Source organism: Jaculus jaculus, chromosome 9 (genome assembly GCF_020740685.1).
Source record: "Jaculus jaculus isolate mJacJac1 chromosome 9, mJacJac1.mat.Y.cur, whole genome shotgun sequence".
NCBI lineage: Eukaryota > Metazoa > Chordata > Mammalia > Rodentia > Dipodidae > Jaculus > Jaculus jaculus.
This window is the reverse complement of record NC_059110.1, coordinates 112,847,737-112,871,396: the sequence shown is the minus strand read 5'-3', so window position 1 is coordinate 112,871,396 and position 23,660 is coordinate 112,847,737. Positions and strand designations below refer to the sequence as shown.

Here is a 23,660-nt window from a genome sequence, read left to right as displayed (position 1 = left end):
AATAAAGAATTTTTTTTGTTTGTTTTTCTAGGTAGGGTCTAACTCTAGCCCAGTCTGACCTGGAATTCACTATGTAGTCTCAGGGTGGCCTTGAACTCATGGTGATCCTCCTACCTCTGCCTCCCAAGTGCTGGGGTTAAAGACGTGCACCACCACACCCAGCTCAACTAACTAAATAAATAATTTTAAAGTGCTTGTTGGAAAGCCTAACAGCCTGGGTTTGATTCCCCAGTACCCACATAAAGCCAGACACACTAAGTGATGCATGCATCTGGAGTTCATTTGCAGTGGCAAGAGGCCCAGGCATGCCCATCAGCATCTTCCAGGCCTCCACAGATGTGCACGCTGGGTGTTCACACCACACATAATACATACACACACATTGAAAAAGAGAAAACCATAGCCACATTTATTTTATACATACACATACATACATGTGGTAAACCCATGTAGAGCCATATGAAATTGTGTGCATCTCCAATCCAGGCTCCCCTATAGTGAAACGGGAGGTTTATTTGCAGCCAAACCGTCATCCTTTGTCATCATTTATTCATTAGCATTGTGAAGGTTCTTTATTTCTGTCAGAATTTAAAAATAAAGAAAAGCCTGCCAAGGCAGGTGCAGGGCCTAAAAGCATACCCCTTCCTTATTCCCTTTGTTCCATGTGTAAAAAGAAACGACTCCTGCCAAAAGCCTCAAGGGGTGATTCCTGGAAAGGAAGTGAACATATTGCTGCACAAAAGGGAAAGAGAAAATAAAACAGCCAGGTAAAGGTAGAAAGGTGGACTGTCATTCCTAAGGTGACAAGGCAGCGGAGGAGGAGTTTCTTTCCTGTGAACTCCATAAAAGGTCAGTTCCACAGCACTGACACAGACAGGCAGACAGCCTGGGCTCCAGCCACCTGAAGCTGCCTCCCAGCATCCCCGATGGATTTCAGCCGCAGAAGCGTCCACCGAAGCCTGAGCTCGTCCTCGCAGGGCCCGGCGCTCGGCATGAGCGGCTCGGTGTACAGGAAGGGCGGCGTGCAGCGCACAGGGGGTGCGCCCAGCGTCTACGGAGGGGCCGGAGGCCAGGGCACCCGCATCTCCATCTCCAGGTCCACCGTGAGCTCTGGGAGCGACCTGTTGGCCGGCGATGAGAAAAGGGCCATGCAGAACCTAAATGACCGGCTGGCAAGTTACCTGGAAAAAGTGCGCTCCCTGGAGCAGTCCAACCTCCAGCTGGAAGCCCACATCAAGCAGTGGTACGAAACCAACGCGCCCAGCGCCGTCCGGGACTACAGCCGCTATTACGCGCAAATCAAAGAGCTGCAGGACCAGGTGAGGCACGCAGCCCGTCTAACACCTGACTCTTGAAGGCAGGGTAGATCAAGGGGGATATAGTTACTGTGGGCCCAAACACTCACAAAGCAAATCAGGTTGAAATTTCTGAGAAAAACGCTGTTAGGGGCTGAGTCCCTGAGACCCTGAACTGGGGACTTGAACCCAGAGTCGCTAGGCTTTGCAGACAAGTGCCTTAACCACTAAGCCATCTCTCCAGCCCCCACTCATAAACTTTTGGTATGCATACTTAAGTAACAGGGTGGCTTCAAACCACACTTTTGAAGGAGTCTGAATTACATACAAAATATGATAAGTTTATCATCCAACTTTATACTCTGTATGTTTCTATATCAATGGGTAGATATTACTATGGATAATGAGCTATTTTTTGGGAAAAAACTAAAAGTATTTCTATGTGATAAAAAAATAAATCTTTCTGAGTTTGCCACCTAATCCCCATCACCTTTTTTAAAATAACTTTTGGGGGGCTGGAGAGATGGCTTAGCAGTTAAGGGCTTGCCTGTGAAGCCTAAGGACCCTGGTTCGAGGCTCGATTCCCCAGGACCCATGTTAGCCAGATGCACAAGGGGCGCATGTGTCTGGAATTCGTTTGCAGTGGCTGGAAGCCCTGGCATGCCCATTCATTCTCTCTCTCTCTCTCTCTCTCTCTCTCTCTCTCTCTCTCTCTCTCTCTTTCTGCCTCCTTCTCTCTGTCTGTCTCTCTCAAATAAATAAATCAAAATAAACAACAAAAAAATGTTTAAGAAAAAAAAATTTTATTTCATTAGCTGGCATACAGAGATATTTTTTCATACAGATTTTGGTATTCTGGCATTTTTCAAATACCATTGGTTTTTGTTGATTCTCACCCAACTTCTCTCTGAACTCTCCCCCATCACCCTCACCCCTCCATCCCCCCATCATATCCTTAACCCTTGTGTTGGCAATCTCACGTGTGTCATTTCACCCTTCCCTCATCCCTCTTCCTGCTCATCTCTCTACACTCACTCTTGGTCACTATTCTATCTCTGTAGGTTTCACCCTCCATGGCCCTCTTACAGATGCACACTTAGAGATATTACAAACTAGGATCTGCAAGTCAGAGAGAAAATGTGGCTTTGGTCTCTGTGGCAGTGGATTACTTCACTTAATATAAATGTCCCCCCTCCACGCATCAACTTTTAAAACTCCAACCAATTCAGAGGCTTTTCTCCTTTCATTTATGTAAGTTATAATACAGGTATCAGCAACTAGACATTAAAATAACAAAGGGATTCTGGTTGAAAAACAGGGAGGAAATGATATGCAACTTAATGATACCTGGATTGATTGATTGACTGATTTTTAGACTTTTTTATTCGGGGAAAAAGAGGTTTATTTTGGCCTACAGGCTCGAGGAGAAACTCCACAATGGCAGGGGAAAGCAAAGGGTGGACATCACCCCTGGCCAACATAAGGTAGATGATAGCAACAGGAGAGTGTGCCTGATTTTTAGACGTTTGGTTTGACAAATAGGATGCCCAGACTGGTTTCAAACTCACCATCCTCCTGCTTCTACCTCCCCAGTAGTAGGATTATAGGCATGTACCACCACGCCCAGGTCTGATGCCTAGATTTTTAATGTCCTGTTTAATAATCTGTCCACCATCTCCAAGCAGTTTATAAACCACTTTGACAATAATAAAATGATCTATGGCCCCCAATCCACATTTATTGCAGTCATCACCATCTGCTCCCGTGTCATCCGAGGCAGGTGGAGCTCTCGATTTTATGAGCCTCATGGAGACTTTGCTCCTCGCCAGAGACGCCAGACATGACCCAGGGCTTTCACTTTGCTTTCCTGTTCTTATCTAATCACGAAAAACGTCCCTTTCGTTCCTGCTTGTATTTTAAGATTCGTATTTGTTTAGGGCAAAGGCCATTTATTGAGCCAGCAGGCCTGTGCTGTGTTATGGACATCAGTGCGATTTGATTTCAGATGCTCCAGGAACCACTCGCTTATGAAGCAATGGTGTGTAAATAGCCTTCCGGTCAGCAGGACATGTTTTCCAGGCCCTCACTCACACACATTCAGAAGAAGCCAGTCATTCTCCCATGCTTGTCTCAGGGTTCCCGTTGCTGAATCTACTTGAGATCATCCCCAGTGCATAAGCACGGCCATCAGTCCCAGCAGGCTGGAGCTCTTTCCCAGAACTCGACTCACTGAAAGAAACATAACAGTGGGGGCTGGAGAGATGGCTTAGTGGTTAAGGCATTTGCCTGCAAAGCCTAAGGACCCAAGTTCAATCCTCCAGGTCCCATGTAAGCCAGATGCACATGGTGGCACATGGGCCTGGAGTTTGTTTGCAGCGGCTGGAGGCCCTGGCACCCCCATTCTTTCTCTCCCTTTCTCTCTCTCTCTGTCTCTAATAAATAAATAAATAAACCTTTAAAAACAAAACGAAACATGACACTGAATGTCTTCTAGCAGTAGACTTTTTTTTCAATGTAGGGTCTCACTCTAGCTCAGGCTGACCTGGAATTCACTATGTAGTCTCAGGCTGGTCTCAAACTCACAATGATCCTCCTATCTCTGCCTCCCGAGCACATGAGCACTGGGATTAAAGGTGTGCACCACCATGCCCAGCAGAGAGAGAAACAGAGAGACAGAATGGGCACACCAGGGCCTCCAGCTGCTGCAAATGAACTCCAGATGCATGTGTCATCTTGTGAATCTGGTTCTATGTGGGTACTGGGGAACTGAACTTGGGTCCTTAAGCTTTGCAGGCAAGTGCCTTAACCGCTGAGCTATCTTGACATTTGATTATCTACACCTTAGAGAACTCACCCACAACTAGTAGGTAAGTTCACTTAGTATACACTTATTAAGATCCAGGGCTTGAGCTGGAGAGATTGCTTGGTGGTTAAGGCACTTGCCTGCAAAGCCCAAGGACCCATGTTCAACTCTTCAGACCCCACATAAGCCAGACACACAAGATGATGCAAGCATGCAAGGTCGTGCATGCACACGAGGTGGCGCACGCATCTGGAGTTCTATTTGCCGTGGCTGGAGGCCCTGGAGGATCAATCTCTTTTCTTCAGCCGGCTCTCCCTAGAGGCTAACAACTCCCAACTCATAGCAAGTTCTCATTCAGCCAATGCGTAGTAGATGGTCAGGCACTGAGCACCATGCACAGGGACTATGATCGTGAAAAGAATGATGTAAGATGGAACAAAAGCAGCTGTCTTGCAGACAGGTAGATCCAGAACGACTGTGCAGGGCAATAAGAGCAGGGGTGTGTCCTCCAGATCTGATCAGAGGAAGTCACTGAAGGCCCCCTTGAGGCCACGGCATCTAAGCTGAGACCAGGGGAGAAGGGCTAACAGGAATGTTCCAGGCAAGGCACTCTGTAAAGCTTGATGATGTGGGTTGAGTTCAATTCTCATTCTGCAAAATCATGAGAAAGTGGATCAAATTAGAGTTCTGATTGACGTCTCTAGTATGTTAATACTTGCTTCATGATTCTTCTCCTGTGGAAATTCTTGAAATGAAACCTCACCTTTGCTGCCATGATGGTTAGATCTGAGGATCAGTGAAATTGCTTTAAATTCCTACCCCGCTGAAAAACCTCTCTGTCTTTCTCTCGTGTTCCCCAGATTAAGGATGCTCAGATACAAAATGCTCGGTGCGTCCTGCAAATTGACAATGCCAAACTGGCTGCTGAGGACTTCAGACTGAAGTAGGTTCTCTAAACCCATGTTTAAAAATAAATATGGGGTTTTATTTTTGGGGGGGGAGGGTTTTTGCAGTTACCTTCTCATTACTGGGACAAAACAACCTGACCAGAAGCAGCTGATGGGAGGAAAAGGTTTATTTCCGCTTACTGTCTCAAGTGGAAATTAGCTCATACTAGGGAAAGCTTGGCAGAGGAGGGGCTGGGCGTCACATCCTACCACAGCACCTGGGAAGTAGCAAAAAGAATGAGCTAGCTCTGGCAAGGGAGAGAGCAGGGATATGACACTCCAAGATCTTCCTGAAGCCAAACACTTCCTCAATAAGGATCCACTTTTTTCAAATTGCCACCAGCTAGGGATTGCATACAAGGTTTAATCACAAGCACATGAGGCTCTGGGGAATATTTCACACTCACATTCAGGATTGTTTTGCTTTGTGTTTTGAAAAATATTTTATTGTGGCTGGAGAGATGGCTCAGTTGTTAAAGGTGCTTGCTTGCAAAGCCTGATGGTCCAGGTTCAATTCTCCAGTAGGCTAGATGTACAAAATAGTGCATCTGGAGTTCATTTGCAGCAGCAAGAGACCCTGGTGCATCCACAATCTCTCTCTCTTTCTCAAATAAACAATTTTTTTAATTATTATTTTTCAAGGTAGATTCTCACTCTAGTCTAGGCTGACCTGGAGTTCACTCTGTAGTTTCAGCGTGGACTCAAACTCATGGAGATCCCCCTACCCCAGCTTCCCAAGTGCTGGAATTAAAGGTGTGTACCAACATGCCTGGCAAAAATATATTTTTTTTAAATATATTTATTTGCTTGTTTATTAATTTAGTTGTGTGAGAGAAAATGAGCAGGCCAGGGTATCTTACTACTGCAAACAAACTCCAGATGCCCGTATCCCTTTGTGCATCTGGCCTTACATCATACTGGGGAATTGAACCTGGATCATCAGGACTTGCAAGCAAGCAACTTTAAGCACTGAGCCATCTCCCCAGCCCTGCTTTGGTTTTTGATCAGATTCTTGTTTTGAGGCCCATAGTGAGGCCCAAATTTATCATCCTCCTGACTCAGCCCCCAAAGACCTGGGATGGCAGACGTGTGCTACCACACCCAGCACCATGGTAAAATTTTCTGAAAAATAATTTCTTTCAGTAGTTCCTCACCACAGCCCCCCACACACTATGGTGAGTTATGGAACCATGAAATCATTTCAGAATCTTAAAGCTTAAGAGATGTTAGAAAAACTATGTGACATTGTCCCCACAGCCCTAAGATTCATTCATTCACCATGTGATAGAAGCCAGTAACTGCTGCTATCCAGGTTGGTTATCTCTGGTTACTAAAAATAATTTCTTTTAAGCTAGGCATGATGACGCATGCCTTTAATCCCAGCACTCAGGAGGCAGAGGTAGGAGAGTCACCATGAACTCAAGGCCACCCTGAGACTTCATAGTGAATTCCAGGTCAACCTGGGCTAAAGCAAGACCCTACCTCAAAAAAAATGTAAATGTGTGTATATATATATATATATATATATATATATATATATATATATATATATATATATCTCCCAACAAAAGACTTATAACCAATCAATCTGGGATTAATACAGTTCAAACTCTGTTCACCACCCTTGCAGTCATTGCACATGTGTGACCATACTGTTCCTCATGAACTATTTCCGCACGAGGGCTCCTAAATCCTGAATTTGCACAGTATATTAACACAAAAAGTGTTTCTTGGTTTAGAAGGAGAGAATTTTGATGGGAATGGGAATTTTAAAACAGGAAATCGGAGAGTTGTAAAATTAACACAGTTAAGTTTATCAATTCAAATTTTAGTAGGTTAGCATCTCAGGGCATAATTGCATTGTTATGTTTTAAACTTGGTGTTTTTAAACGTTTTAAGTTTTTGTGTGTAAGAGTGGTGTATACATGTGTGTGGGCCCTTTCGCACCCCACGCGTTCACCTGCAGTAGGGTCACTTGTCTGTGGAGGCTGGCACGGAACATTGGATGAATCACTCCTTCGCTCTTCCTCCTGGTCTTGTTTGGAGCCAGAGTTTCTTTTTACTAATTCTAGAGCTTGCAGGGTTCAGAAGAGTCTCCTGTCTCTGCTTCCTGTGGGGCTGGGATTAGAGACATGCATGGCCATGCCCAGAAGTTTTACTTGGGATCTGGAGATTTGAACTCAGGCAGCCTAAAGCCCCCTTCGGCCTTCATGCTTCCCATGAAGCATACTTAACCACTGGGCCATCTCTCCAGCCCTGAGCTTTATATTTTTTTAAAGAGGGACTATAGCATTGTAGAGGAGACTATGTGACTGAGATCACTTACATTGGATTCATCTAAGTTGATCTTGTAAAACTTAGAAACCTAGATATTTGTTTCTTTCTTTCACTCAGTTTGGTAAAAACTAAACTAAAAAGGTTTTGTTTTATTTTGTCTTTGAAGTGCTAGGGATCAAACCCAGAGCCCTGTGATAACACTTTACCACTGAGCTACATCCTCAGCTTCAGAATTTGTAAGCTTTTAAAAAGCGATTTCAGTGCTGGAGAGATAGCTTTGTGGTTAAGGCACTTGCCTGCAAAACCTAAGGACCCAGGTTTGATTCCCCAGGACTCACATAAGCCAGATGCACAAGGTGGCGCATGCACCTGGAGTTCATTTGCAGTGGCCAGAGGCCCGGGGGCACCCATTCTCTGCACCCCTCTCTCTCAAAGAGAAAAAAGTAAAAATTTATTTCAAATTACAAATAACAGTGTCAATTGTCTCTAGTCTCCTAGGTTCTCGTGCATGTCGCATGACTGTCTCAAGGGAGACGTCATAAGGTACTGACATTGATTTCCTGGTGTATCATGTGTAAAAACCTACCTCATTATATTAAGTCATCTTTCCTATGGTGGCTTCAGGACTCAGTTCTCTCGGCGCACTAACTCATCCACAGGTTTGAGACCGAGAGGGGGATACGTCTCACGGTGGAGGCTGACCTCCAAGGCTTGAACAAGGTCTTTGATGATCTGACCCTGCACAAGACAGACTTGGAGATTCAGATTGAAGAACTGAATAAAGACCTGGCTCTCCTCAAAAAAGAACATCAGGAGGTGAGAAAACATCCCAGGGCGGTCTAGGTAATTAATGATGAGATGGCTCCAATCATATGACAAGAAGGAGAAACAGGAGGAAGACGGTGGTGGTGGTGGTGGTGGCGGTGAAGGTGATGAGGACGACCTCAATAATGATCGTAGCCCTAATTTCTCCTCATGAAGTTGTCCCTGGTTGAATGACTTAAACCCCCACATAAGTCATTATGTTCCTTCATGTTTACTCACTGTCAACAAAACAAGCCGTAAGAGTTCTTGCGGGTGTCTTGGTGTACCCAGCCTTACCTGAGGACATGTTTCACACTGAAGTGTTGGGATTTTCCACTCTTGTAGGAAGTTGACGTCCTGCGCCGGCAGCTGGGCAACACTGTCAATGTGGAGGTGGACGCTGCACCAGGTCTGAACCTCGGAGACATCATGAATGAGATGAGGCAGAAATACGAAGTCTTGGCCCAGAAGAATCTTCAAGAGGCCAAGGAACAGTTTGAGAGACAGGTAATGGGGTAATTCTAGCATGTGTGTGAATGTGTAGAAACTGTCTTCCCAGAAGAAAGGACTCCTCCTCTTCCTCCTCCTTTTACTCTTTCTGTCCTTTTTTTTCTTTCTTAATTTCTTCCTTCTTTCTCCCCTTATTGAGGCAGAGTCTTACAATAGCCCAGGTTGACCTGGAACTCACTCTGTAACCCAGACTGGCCTCAGACTCACTCTGGTCCTCCTACCTCAACCTCCCCAATGGGAGGATTAAAGGCGTGAGCTTTTCTTTCTCCTTTCTTTCTTGCTCTTCCTTGCTCTTCTTTTCTTTCCTTGCTCATTTTTTCTCACTCTTGCACTTGTAGAGCGAAACTCTTCAGCAACAAGTCATGGTGAACAATGAAGAGCTGAAAGGAACGGAGGCTCAGGTCACGGAGCTGAGACGCACCTGCCAGAGCCTGGAGATCGAGCTGCAGTCCCATCTTAGCATGGTAAGGCTCGTTTGACTTTGTTCGGCCTGTGTTTACTGAGGACCTGTACCAGGAACACTGGAAATGCAGATGGCTGTAAGCAATAACCCCCTCCCTTGCACAGTCAACAAGGAAACAGGTCAAACAACTAACAATAATTACAAGACAGACCAGAAAAATATATATATATATCGAGGAAAGGGAAAATGCACTGTACACATGCAGAGGAGAAAGGAGATCTGGAAGATTTCTCGGGAAGGTGGTATGTCAGCTAGGTCTGAGAGCTGAGAGGAGCTTGCGAGCTGGGGGAAAGGAGTTGAGACATTGCAGGCTGACAAAGCCATCAGCCTGTGGCAGGTGATGCTGTGGTCACCTACAGCAACATACCCAGGGTGGCTCCTTGACGTTCCCCTCCAGGAGTCACACAAAAGGAACAGACCAACCAACCAACCTGGGGCCGTATCAGTGTCGTGACAGAAAGGAAAGAACAATGGCTGAGCTATGGGACAGATCTTAGGGCTGCTTCTGAGAAAAGACACTTGTCAGTTTTACCGGCGTTTCAGCAGCCAAAGAGTCACGTGACCAGACCTGGTTTCAACGGGTACAGGAAGTCCAACTGTCCGCTGACCACGAATCACGTGGCCCAGCTTACCAAGGGGGGGCTGGAGGTATGAACCTCCTCACAGGGTGGGGAAGTGAATTTGGAAAAGGTAGGCACTCTGGGGGTGCAGCAGGCACAGAGCTGAAAACAACAGAGGGAAAGATACGGGAGCTAGAGGTCCTTGCTGTCTGGCTGAGGGCGCTTAGGTGGGATGAAAGGGAGAAGGCACTAGAAAAGCTCAGGTTGCTCAAAAGCCGCAGTGATACCTTCCCCAAAGACATGACGACTGCGCACTGAGGAAACAAGCCGGCGTGGGGCCGCAAGCCTCCTCGCTGCTGGCGAGCTGCTGTAAGTGCTGGGCAGCGCTACGCTGCCTGCTCTGGGAGAAAAAGCATCCGTAGTCCTCACCAGCACTCGTTAAGCTGCACGACTGGCCACCCAGGCAAGACGTGACCAATACTGCAATAGGGGCCTTTCTCTTATGGGAGTAGCCAACTGCTCTGTGGTTGGATTGAGGCCTGCTCCACAGGAAAGAATAGTTGCCAGGTCAAAACCTAGTCAAGGGCTGGAGAGATGGCTTAGCGGTTAAGCGCTTGCCTGTGAAGCCTAAGGACCCTGGTTCGAGGCTCAATTCCCGAGGACCCACGTTAGCCAGATGCACAAGGGGGCGCACGCGTCTGGAGTTGGTTTGCAGAGGCTGGAAGCCCTGGCATGCCCATTCTCTCTCTCTCTCTCTCCCTCCCTCCCCCTCCTCTCTGTCGCTCTCAAATAAATAAATAAAAATAAACAAACAAAACAATTTTAAAACCTAGTCTAAAGCCTGTAGGTCATAAGCCCTAGGGAGGAAAGCTACTACTGTGGTTTGGCTCAACGGAAATACTATGCCCACAAAATTGCCCTGTAGATAAATATGGTGGGCTGGAGAGATGGCTTAGCGGTGAAGGTGCTTACCTGCGAAGACTAAGGACCCAGGTTTAATTCCCCAGGACCCCACGTAAGCCAGATGCATAAAGTGGTGAATGCATCTGGAGTTTGCTTGCAGTGGCTAGAGGCCCTGGTGTGCCCACGCTTGCTTGTTCTCTCTCTCTCTCTCTCTCTCTCTCTCTCTCTCTCTCTTTTTCTTTCTCATAAATAAATAAATCAATAACCAATTTTAAATTAACATGTTTATGCCCATTACAATAACACTTTACAACTGATCCCCTTACATCAAAGTAAGAAGCGTCTTCTTGATCTTGCGCCCATAGAAAGACTCTCTGGAGCACACCCTGGAGGACACCAAGGCCCGCTATGCCAACCAGCTGGCCACCATCCAGGGAGTGCTGAGCTCCCTAGAGGCCCAGCTGATGCAGGTCCGCAGTGACATGGAACGCCAGAACAACGAGTACAATGCTCTCCTTGACATAAAGACCCGGCTGGAGCAGGAGATCGCCACTTACCGCCGCCTTCTGGAAGGAGAGGACGTGAAGTAAGGCTCTTAGCATTGGGGCTTGCGTGTCTGTGTCAGCACGTGGCTCTACGTGACTGTCCTTGTCACTCATTACCCGGCACCACTGCAACTTCACACACACAGCAACAACAGCAAACCAGCCAACAAAAATATCCGCACACCCAAAATAGCAAGACTGGCACTTGAAGTTGAGGTCCTGAGGTAGGACTGAGTTAGCAGGTGGTTATGAAAATGATGCAGGTCATGCTTGTGTTGATTCTTGTGCCTAATATGTAACCAGAAGCACGGCATGCTTTAAATTCTCGCTGAGTGCTCAGGAATTGAACAATGGGATGCAGAGGCCCCACCAGAGTCCTTTGTGAATCAGTACTTAGAACAGTCATGGTCTTTAAATGTTGTGTCCAAGAACGTCCACAGGAGAACACAAGATTTAAACATCCATTTTAATTTTCTTCTTAATTATAGACAGGTGTATTATATGATAAATGGGTCCATTTTGAAGTTACACATTTCCAAATTAAAATGTAGGTCTGGGAGCCAGGCATGATAACGCACGCCTTTAATCCCAGCACTTGGGAGGCAGAGGTGAGGGGATCACCTTGAGTTTGAAGCCAGCCTGAGATTACATAATGAATTCCAGGTCAGTCTGGACTAGAGTGAGATCCTGCCTTGAAGGAAAAAAAAAAAGTACAAACGTGGGACTGGAGCTGTAGAGATGGCTTAGTGGTTAAGGCACTTGCCTGCAAAGCCAAAGGACCCAGGTTTGATTCCCCAGTAACCACATAAAACCAGATGTGCAAGGTGGCACATGTCTAGACTGTTTGCAGTGGCTAAAGGGCTTGGTGTGCCCATTCTCTCTCCTTCTCTCTCTCTCTTGCTTGTTCACTCGCTTGCTCTCAAATGAATAAACAAATAATTTATTTTTAAAGTAGGTCTGGGGTGGAAGAGATTGCCCAGTGGTTAAAGGTGCCTGTTTGCAAACTATCTGACCCAAGTTCAATCCTCAGTGCTCATGTAAAGCCAGACACAAGGCGGTGCCCACATCTGTAATCCTGATGCACAAGGGGCAGTAAAGCCAGGTGAATCCAGAAGCTCACAGCGCAGTGGCGAGAGAGAACCTGCCTCAAAAGAAGGAGAAGGACAGGAGAAGAACTCCGAGGCTGTCCTCTGTGCTCCACACACGTGTCATAGTGTGCATGCAGACACACACAGAACGCACACATACACGCAAGTAATAAAAATAGGAAAAAGAAGGCTGGAGATGTGGCTCAGCAGTTAGGGTACTTGCCTGCAAAGCCTAATGACTGGGGTTTGATTCCGTAAGACCCACGTAAAGCCAGATACACAAAGTGGCTCATACATCTGAAGTTCATTTGCAGTGGCTAGAGACCTTAGCATACTCTCTCTCGCTCTCTCTCCTCTCTGTCTCTCTCTGCTTGAAAATAGAATAAAAATAAATAAAATATTGAAAGTCTTTTAAAAATAAAATAAGCACTATGGCACTCATGTTTGAAATAAGCATTGTCACAGGGAAAGAAATAGGAAACTGACATTACTGGGACTTTGCTTTGAAATACAAAATGTGGGAAAGAAACCACTCTATTATACTGGCAGTCAGGTTTGCATTGCAATTCACGTTGCTGGTAGAAATCACCCAACCAAGAGCAGCTTGTGGGGAAAAAAAGAGGTTTATTTTGACTTACAGGCTTGAGCAGGATGCTCCATGATGGCAGGGAAAATGATGGCATGAGCAGAGGGTGGACATCGCCCCCTGGCCATCATAAGGTGGACAAGGAGAGTGTGCCAAACACTGGCAAGGGGACACTGGCTATTACACCCATAAACCCGCCCCCAACAACACACTGCCTCCAGGAAGCGTTAATTCCCAAATCTCGATCAGCTGGGAACTTAGCATTCAGATTAAGTGACAATAATGCATTTGTATTTATTTTTCTTGTCTTAAACACAGATCTACACAATATCAGCTAAGCACTTTGGAAGAAAGAGGTAAGTATTGTAAACTTTTGCATATTTTCTCTAATGCTAAAATCTCAACAATTTTCTGATATCTGTTACTGGAGGAAGGGAACAGGTGAAGCGTCCTCAAGTGAGCAACTAGACAAAGGTATTCTAAAAATGCTGTTTATGGCGTAAAGAGGCCATCCACGTGGAAATTTTGGCACACTCCTTATGACAGCAATTTTCTTGGACTGTGTTATTGCTGTCCTAAGACATCCTTAGATCCTTAAAGAGAAAATAAAACTAAAATGTGACTGTTGCTTAATCCAATATTGTATATTTATAGTTGAAGTGAAAAAAGTAGGAATTTTATAAATTTGAGGGAAGCAACACATGTTCTGTATTTATTTATGAAATAAATTTAAGATGAAACAAGACAAAGAATGGGTTCAAGTTATCTTTTCTGGCAAAAAAAAAGAAAGAAAGAAATAAGTGAAAACAAGAACAGCTGGCCTGGGAAATAACTCAGAGGTGAAAGGTGCTTTCTTGCAAAGCCTACCTACCACCTCAGGCCCATTTCCCCAGTACCCACATCAAGCCAGATGCACAAAATGGTACATGCATCTGGAATTCCTTTGCAGTGGCAGAAGGCCCTGCTGTGCCCATTCTTGTTCATATTCATTCGTTTTCTCTCTCTCTCTCTCTCTCTCTCTCTCTCTCTCTCTCTCTCTCTCTTTCTCTCTCTCTCTCTTTCTTTATCTCTCCCCTCTCACAAATAAATAAACAAAATTAAACTTGAATGTTATTCAGCAACAGTCATATTCTGCATTAACCTGCAATGTTCAATACACATGCAGATATAAAGAAAACCAGGAAGATTAAGACAGTTGTGCAAGAAGTGGTGGACGGCAAGGTCGTGTCATCTGAAGTCAAGGAGGTGGAAGAGAGTATATGAGCAAATGCCAGGAGGACCCACTGCCGGGCTTTTGAAAGAACGTGGCTTTTGTTTTTTGCTCCCTACCTGAAAGTGGCCATCAAAAAACACTATTAATGTTTGGTAGTGATTACAAGGTTAGGGGAGGGCCTGGTTATCAATCTTTATAATTAAATATAAATGTGTTACTCAGAGCTGGGGTTGGTGGTGCACTCCTTTAATCACAGCACTCGGGAGGCAGAGGTAGGAAGATTGGCATGAGTTTGAGGCCACCCTGAGAATACATAGTGAATTCCAGGTCAGCCTGAACTAGAGTGAAACCCTACCTCAAAAAAAAATGAATTTTTTTTACTCAGAAGAGCTACAAAACTGCAATCCAACAAACACTGGGAAATTGAAAACAGTATTTTTGCCATCTTTATTGGGAAGTACAATCGCTGCAAACCATAAACCATTTTGATTATACTAAACATCAAAAGAGCTCATGCGATTTGCAAATAAATCTCTCTGGGTTTTCTTTCTTTCCTGTTTGAAAGGCCAAGTCTCCTTTGGAAAGCCCCTGGATTCTCAAAGGAGCCAATTTCCTAGTTGATCTCATTGGAATTTTGACTGATAGCATTCTGTTACCTCTAAGCTCGATTTGTTTTGCCTCGGTTGTCTGTGCTGCACTCTGAATAATTTCAGTCAAATTCTGGTCACAACTGCTGGGCAGAATAAGAATGAGTACACTTATATTTAAAATGAGATGAGATTGAAAGCAAAATTTATTAGCTCTTTCTGAAGGTAGACTATGTCTCCTTTTGGAAATAAATTGCTTAAATCACTGACTGTTCTCTTTCACTTGGTGCATGTGTATTATGAAATATGTTTCTCACAATTTTGTTTGCTCTGTGTGCATGTGTAGTGTATGAGGTGTGTGTGCACACATGTCTGTGAAGATCCATGTGCCCTGTACACACACATACAAAAGAAAACGTGGGGTACCCTCTTCTGTCACCCTCCACTCGTCAAAATAGAGTGTCTCACTGAATCTCTCACTTTTTAATACCAGCATTTTTTTGTTGGGGAGGGTGGTTCAAAGTAGGGTCTTACTGTAGCCCAGACTGACCTGGAGCTTTCTCTGTAGTCCCAGGCTGGCCTCAGATTCACAGTGATCCTCCTACGTCTGCCTTCTGAGTGCTGGGATAAAGGCGTGCACCACCACACCCAGCTAAGTACCAGCTTTACTGAGACGTAAGTCACATGCCAAGAAACCCTCTTTTATAATATCTACAATTTGGTGGTCTCCAGTAACCATCGCTACTAATTTTCAAACATTTCCATTTCCCCCCCCACAAAAAAAATATAAGCCCTATGTTCATAAGCAGTTATTCTCATTTTCTCTTTTTCCTCCAGCCCCTGGCAATCACAATCCTGTTTCCTCCATCTATGGATTTGCTTAGCACCAGTATGTCAGATAAGTGGGATCACACTATGTATCATTTATCAACAAATGATCACATCATCATTATTCATAATATCCCAAAATGAGAACAACCTGAATGCCTACCAACTGATGAGGAGATGAGCAAAATGTGGCACACCTATTTGATAGAATACTATTCAGTAATAAGAAGGAAGCGCTGGAGCTGGAGAGATAGATGGCTTAGCAGTTGGCTGCACAGCCTGAGGACCCAGGTTCAATTCTCCGGCACCCATGTAAGCCAGATGCAACAGTGGTACATGCATCTGAAGTCTGTTTGCAGTGTATAGAGGCCCTGGCACACCCATCCCCCCTCTCTCTCTCAAATAAATAAATATTTTTAATATTTAAGAAAAATAAAAGGGAAGTGCTTATACAGTCTGTAACTTAGAAAAAGCTCAAAACATCGGGTTAAGTAAAAGAAGCCACTTGTAGGTAACACATGCTAATCTCAACTGCCTTGCATTTTGGCAAGAGAGAACTGCCCTTGCATGTTTTTGGAAAAATTAATTTGCCCTGTACCATTTGTATTCTACTTAATAGATTAGTTGCACTGAACATTTATTATAGAAGTTTACAAATTAATAGAATGCTGAATTAGACCATTAGATAGAAAATAGCTATGTGATTCACTTAAAATATCATTTATGGGACACTTTACTGTGAAACAAATAGCATGACAGGTATTTCATACATTTCTCATTTAATTCTCACAATAATCCCTCAAGGTATGAATTACTCAGTTGAATTATATGAACTTGCCAGTATATAATAATCAAAAATTTCATATGGTTGTACCTTATGATATTGCCTCCTGTGAGGGTTAATACTGCCAACTTGATAGGATTAGAATCACCCAGGAGACAAATCTCTGGGCATGTCTGAGAGAGTTTCTAGATTAGGTTGAGGTGGGAAGACCCATCCTCATGTGGGTGGCACTATGCCATAGATGAGGGTGCTGGGCTAAATAAAAAAGAGAAAGTTGCCAGGCATGGTGGCTCACACTTTTCCCAGCACTCAGGTTACTAAGGCTGGAGGATCACAGTGAGTTCGAAGCAGCCTGAGACCACACAGTGAATTCCAGGTCAGCTTGGGCTACAGCAAGACTCTACCTAAAAAATAATAATTAATTAACTAAAATAAAAAGAAGAAAGGGAGATGAATCCCAGCCTTTCTCATACTGGGCTTCCTGACTGTAGATGCAATGTGACCCTCCACTTCATTCTCCCACAACCATGACTTCACCCCTCCATGACGGACATATGCCCTTGAACTACAAGCCAAAGAGTCCCTTCCTCCCTCCAGCTGTTTCCTGTCAGGTATCTGATCACAGCAACAAGAAAAATCCCTGATACACCTACATTTTCCATGAGCATTATAAGTGAAGATATGAAATCACTACTTTGCCAAAGTCCCAGTTAGCAAGTTATGGGGAAGGACTGACACCCAGGGCTGTTTGTCTAATTCCAAAATAGTGTCTCAAGCAACTAGTTACATGGCAAGTGATCTGTGACTCACTCTGGATGAGGGGTTTGTCCTTGGCGTCTGTTGTTTCCTACCTGCCATTTCCACTAGATGAGCATGACAGTCAGCGTGGCAAATGACCAGCTTAGCAACAAGCAGCTCACACAGCCTAAATACAGCAAGACTTCCAGGACAAAAAAACATACCTTTACTCTTAGTCATTCTCCTTCTTCTCTGGAGAGATTGCCTACAGGTTAAAGTACTTGCCGGTAAAGCCAAAGGACCCAGGTTTGATTCCCCAGTTCCCAGGTAAAGCCAGATGCACAAGGTAGCACATGTGTCTGGAGTTCATTTGCAGTGGCGGGAGGCCCTGGTGCCCTCTCTCTCTCTCTCTCTCTCTCTTTCTCTCTCTCTCTCTCTCTCTCTCTTTTTCCCTCCCTCTTTCTCTGTCTCTCTCAAATAAATAAATAAAAAGTATACAAAAGGAAGATTCACTCTTATTTTCTCCTTACATTTCTTCCAAGTCATGCCAGACAGTAAATTGCTTTTAAAGGTGTTAGCAACTCTTAGAAATGAGTTACTTTTCATCTGCCAAAACGTCTTCCAGAATGGCCAGAAACTTTGTGAAATCTGATTAATTTGTAAAAGGATGGGCTTGGGCAGATGGCTCAGTGGGTAAAGAGTCTGCTGCACAAACCTGAGGTCCTGAGTTCAGATCCCTGGTACCCAATGTGGGTGGTGGAGCATGCCTGTATTCCCAGCAGTGTGGAGGCACACAGTGTGGAGTGCTCACTACCTGGCTAGTCTAGCCAAATCAGTAAGCTCTATATGTTCAGCCAGAGATCCTGTCCCAAAGAATAAGGTGTAGAGTGACTGAAGAACCTGACACTGACCTCTGGCCTACACACACACACACACACACACACACACACACACACAAACACACACACAACAAAGCAGATGGCTTTGAAATTGACTAGATATGACCATTGTTTCATATATTAGAAGGGGTAGGACTATGGTTCTTAACTAGGTTTCATATCCAAGAATGAAGATATTTTCCTCTTAGTTTCTTCTAAGTAATTTTTTCAGAGACAGTAGGTGGAACCATTCTTACAAGCAGAACCAGATGGTGAGTTCCAGTTCCTGGTTCTTACAGTAATTTCTGTGCGGAAGAAACATTCATCCCTGTCTCCAGCTGGACTTCTTTTATAGGGTCAGAACCAGAACAGAATGGTCACACAGGTATGCATTGTCCTTGGATGCAGGATAACACATTACCACCAGTATGACCTTCCAGTCTCACCATTATCATTCAGGGGTCAGTTCCAGATACCCGACCTCACCCCCAAATAACAGCTTAAAGAATTGACTAGTGAGGCTGGAGAGGTGCTTCAGTGGTTGAAGTGGTTGCCTGCAAAGCCTAATGATCCAGGTTGGATTCCCCAGTATCCAAGTAAGGCCAGAGGCACAAAGAGATGAATGCATCTTCAGCAACAAGAGGCCCTGGCACACACTCATTCTCTGCCTCTCTCTCTCTCTCTCTCTCTCTCTCTTGCTGCTTGCAAATAAATAAATAAAAATCGCTTTTTAAAAATTGACTGGTGGGCTGAAGAGATGGCTTAGCAGTTAAGGTATTTGCCTACAAAGCCACAGGACCTTGGTTCAATTCCTCAGGACCCACAAAAGCCAGATACACAAGGTGATGCGTGTGGCTGGACTTCCTTTGCAGTGGCTGGAGGCCCTGGCGTGCCCATTCTCTTCCTGCCTCTCCCTCTCTCTCTCTCTCTCTCTCTCTCTCCCTCCCTCTTTCTCTCACTCTCAAATAATTTTTTTAAATGATTAATAATTTTCATGGTTTAATTCCTCTTCAAGTACTTATTTTTCTCTCCCCTGGACTCACTTTAAAAATTCCCCTCGCCAGGTCATTAGTTTATCTTGTCTCTTTCCCACCACGTTCTACTTCGTTCTCTCTAGAACCGCTGACTTCTGGAGCACAGCGTCAGCCTTACTTGTGCTCCCTGTTCATCCCTCGGCTCCGAAGCACAATATAAAATGCAAGTACACCAAAATACTCCATCCATGGGATTCTAAAATGTCCTCCAAATCAAAAGGTGATCCATGAATTATAGGAAGTGTCACATCTAGTTTCCAGAAAACAAATCTCAAATGTAAAAATAGTACCACAGTCAACAATCAGAGAACTGGGGCCTAGAAAGATGGCTCAGCAGTTAAGGCACTTACCTGAGAAGCCTAAGGACCCAGGTTCATTTCTCCAGGTCCCACATAAGCCAGATGTCCATGGTGGCGCATGCGGCTGGAGTCTGTTTGCAGTGGCTGGAGGCCCTGGAGCACCCATTCTCTCTCTCTCTCTCTCTCTCTCTCTCTCTCTCTCTCTCTCTCTCTCCATCTGTCTCTCTCTCTCATCTCTCTATCTCTCTCTCTTTTTCCCTCTCTCTCCTCCTTCTCTCCTTTCTCTTTCCTTTCAAATTAAAAAAACATTTTTAAAAGATCAGGGAGAGCTAGAGAAATGGCTTAGTGGTTAAGGTGCTTGCCTGTGAAGCCTAAGGACCCAGGTTCAGTCTCTGTCCAGGACCCACGTAAGCCAGACACACAAGTGTCTAGAGTTCAATTTCAGTGGCTGAGGCCCTGGCATGCCAATTCTCTTTCTCTATCTCTCTTTCTCTCTCTCCACAAATATATATATATATATATGTGTGTGTGTGTGTGTGTGTGTGTGTGTGTGTGTGTGTGTGTATACACATATACATATGTATATGTATGTATGTATGTACGTATGTATGTATATATGATCAGGAAATAACCAAGCTAATATGAAGACCACATAAATAATTCTCTCCCTGTTGAATATTCCCTAAACTCCAGAAAATGGAAGATATATATTTTACTACACAAGTACATACTTAATAGCATATATGTGGTGCTGAGTGTCACACCCATGCTAGGCAAGTGCCCTACACACATCAGTCCAAGAAGGCGTAAATCTCTTTTTCTGTTTTTGAGACAGGGTCTCACTATGAGCCCAAGCTGGCCTCCAACTCAAAGCCCTGCCTGGGACTCGCGGGCTGGGAACACAGGCACAGGCCGCCACACCTGCAAAGACTTCGCTCTGGCAGCAGCTCGCCCTGCCACTCCTTTTCCTCTGCGTCTCACTGAAGCAATCATTTTGTCAGCACACCCAGGGTTTTTCTTTCTTTTTTTTTTTTTTTTTTTTTGGTTTTTTGTTGTTGTTGTTTTTAGCCTTTCTCATCTGACTATCCATTTACATGACTGTCAGGAAAAATTATGTTCACTTCTAAAACCTTTAAAATATAGACTGATGATTACCAGCCATTTGCACCCAACAGAGTTGACAGACCCACCCACTGAGGAAGAAATACCTCCTTCCAACTTCCAGACCCGCTCTCTCGTGAATTCAGAATGTAACATATCTGTGTCCAAGCATACCAATAAATTAGGGTATAGCTATTTTTACATGAGACACATTTTCCATGTCACATTTACATGCATTAAGAATTAAGTTCTTTCAAGCAAGACAACTCTGTGGATGTAATGAAGATATTTACCCAAACACTAGGCTAGGACTCATGATAAAAATAAAATAAATTAGCCATGGTGGTGCACACCTTTAATCCCAGCACTCTGGGGGCAAAGGTAGGAGGATCACCATGAGTTTGAGGCCACTCTGAGACTCCATAGTGAATTCCAGGTCAGCCTGGGCTAGAGTAACATCCTCCCTCAAAAAACCAAAAACTAAATAAATAAATAAATAAAATTAGACACAGACCCTACCTATGAAGTGTGCAGACTAGAGTGAGATAAACCTGATGAATGGTGACAAATAATTTCAAACTCACATAGAAGCACTGGAGTTGGAGGAGACACATCTCTACACAGAATTTCTTCCAAATGTCAGTCGTGCCACTATTATTTTGTAATTGTTAAGTTTTATATATATATTTTTAATTCTATAGTGGTATCACAGCATCACTCTGTCTTGGGGGAATCTGCTTGTAACAGTTAACAGCCTCAATGTCAAATTCATGTGTAGTTTTATAAGATCTTTGGTGATGAGGTTGTGTTACACCCACTGCTCGGCACCCCAGTGACCGCCAAGAACCAAACACATATGCAAGGGCAAGGAGCTTTATTTCAGGTTTAAGCTCAGTCTCTTTACTTCACCAACACAGTGGATCTGTACAAGAGCCCCGAGTAGCGGGAGGGTAGGTTTTTATAGGGATTTGAACACAGAAGAAGGGGATGGGTATGTGATTGGTTGATTTAAACAGTGTACTCTTCTGGTTGGCTTAGGATTTTGGCGGGCAAAGTTGGCGATCTGGGGCTAGGGGAATTGAACTTATCTATGACTACTGGAATGTATGGCGTAATCAGTTTCCAGTAAGTGTTAAACCCACCCTTACCAGAAGATAAAAACTTAGACCTTGCCAGGAAACAGAAACTTAGGCCTACTGAGGACTCTGAAGCCTGTCATGGCGTCCATCTGCTTCCTGAGTCCTTCAGTTGGAGAACAAAACTCTAAGTAAAGACACATTTGATATGTATTTGCAGTGCTTCACATGTGGTGTTATTTCTTATAAACCATGAAATGTGGTCTCAGGCTATGCCCTTGAAGTTCAGGGTGAAAGGTTGTTTTTATTTTTGTTTTTGTTCTTATTTTCCCAAAGGAAAGAGCCGACATTCCTGATTGATATGCAGGGGAGAAATCCATCCGGTCTCACAATAGGGAGGCAAGGGTCACCTTGCGCCCTCCTGTTTTCACTGTTGGGTGCAGGGTTGTGTTCTCAGACCCAAATCCTATCCCTGCCTTAAATAAGTCACATAATTTCCTGACCCTCAGATCACTCACTTGTAAAGTAAGATAAAAGGATCACTTTAAGAACAAATCACAAAAGCTAAGAAATAATGCTTGTGGGGGCTGGAGAGATGGCTTAGAATTTAAGGCGTTTGACTATAAAGCCAAAAGCTCCTGGTTCGATTACCCAGAACCCACTCAAGCCAGATGCACAACGGGGTGCATGCATCTGGAGTTCGTTTGCAGTGGCTGGAGGCCCTGGCACGCCCATTCTCTCCCTCTCTTTCTCTTTCTGCCTCTTTCTGTCTCTCTCAAATAAATAAAAAATATTTTTAAAAAGTGAAATAATGTGAGCTGGAGAGATGTGAAGCCTAAGTACCCCGGTTCAAGGCTCAATTCCCCAGGACCAACGTTAGCCAGACATACAAGGGGGCGCACGTGTCTGGAGTTCGTTTGCAGTGGCCAGAAGCCCTGACGTGCCCAATCTCTCTCTCTCTCTCTCTCTCTCTCTCTCTCTCTCTCTCTCTCTCTCTTTATCTCTCTGTCTCTCTGTCTATCTGCCTCTTTCTCTCTCTGTCACTCTCAAATAAATAAATAAAAATGAACAAAAAAAATTTAATGAAATAATGTTTATACATAGTTCTGGAAAGTGCTATACAAACTGTGGGGGAGAGGGGAGAAAAATCATCAATAGTCTTAATCCACAGTGGACCTTATGAGCTATGTGATTGGCCACATAGACATGATGTGTTCATAGGTGCAATAATGTCTTGACTGTTATGGAGGTAATCATTTGCAATCGGGTTGCATTTGAGGCACACTCCATGGGCCTTAGTACTGAAAACCTAGTCACAATCCTATGCCTAGAGTGGTCATACATAGTCCCTAAGTAAGGAAGCTACTACAGTTATTTTACTGAATGGATATGTCATACCCATCAAACTATCCTCTAAATATTGATGTTTATGCCCATAGATTAGTGCTGCTCTTAGCTTTGGTCAGAGAAACTTCATTTTGCAGATGGTGGTAAGTACTGAGAAAACTCAAAAGTCATAAAAATGCTAAGAATAGGGGCTGGAGAGATGGCTTAGCGGTTAAGGCCTTTGCTTGCAAAGCCAAAGGACCCAGTTTGATTTGACAGGACCCACGTAAGCCAGTTGCACAAGGGGGCCTATGCATCTGGAGTTTGTTTGCAGTGGCTTCAGGCTCCGGCACACCCATTTTCTCCCTCTCCCCCCCCCCTCTCTCTCTTTCTCTCTCTCTTTCAAATAAATAAAAAATAAATTTTTTAAACTTTAAAAAATGCTGAGAATAGGTGACAGTTGAATACTCAGCTCTAAATGAGACATCTTTATCCAAGGTTCAGGGGATATCGCAGAAGAGAGGGCAGAAAGAATGTAAAAGCTAGGCGATGGAAAGGTGTGCATTAGAAAGTTGTCGTCTCCTGGACACAAAGTGGCCATTACATTCATGACCTCACAGCAGCTGTTGCTACCTGCACAATATATTGAGTCCATCAACATTCCGTTACGGATAATGGAGGAGCGCGTGTGAACACACACACACACAAGCCATCAAAATAGAAGGCAGATGAGTTGGAAAAAGGAAAGCTTCCATGGAGGGAGATGGGAGATGAAACAAAGAGGGTAATGGTAGAGAATTACAATCAAAATACATCATGTACATGTATGGAAATTGGTAATGAAAAGTATAAAAGAATAAAAATGTCTGTGACCTATGACCCATTTCGTCCAGTGTGGAAAATAGCAGGTGCATCATAAATGGTAACAGCTCAAATGAGGATGGACATTGGTCAAAATGCTTGCAATGTAGGTTTGAGGCATCCTCGGTAAAGGCCTCCGTATGAGGCTGCAGTC

General features: G+C 44.3%; 1 protein-coding gene across 1 annotated transcript; it reads left to right on the top strand.

Annotated features, from left to right (window-relative positions):
• Window positions 1-892: 892 nt before the first annotated feature.
• Krt20 (keratin 20) lies at window positions 893-14,667 on the top strand. The gene is made up of 8 exons (XM_004655425.2): window positions 893-1,319; window positions 4,959-5,041; window positions 7,982-8,138; window positions 8,472-8,633; window positions 8,975-9,100; window positions 10,928-11,148; window positions 13,100-13,137; window positions 13,947-14,667. The coding sequence occupies exons 1-8, from the start codon at window positions 927-929 to the stop codon at window positions 14,042-14,044; spliced, it is 1,278 nt and encodes a 425-aa protein (XP_004655482.2). The 5' UTR covers window positions 893-926; the 3' UTR covers window positions 14,045-14,667.
• Window positions 14,668-23,660: the final 8,993 nt, after the last annotated feature.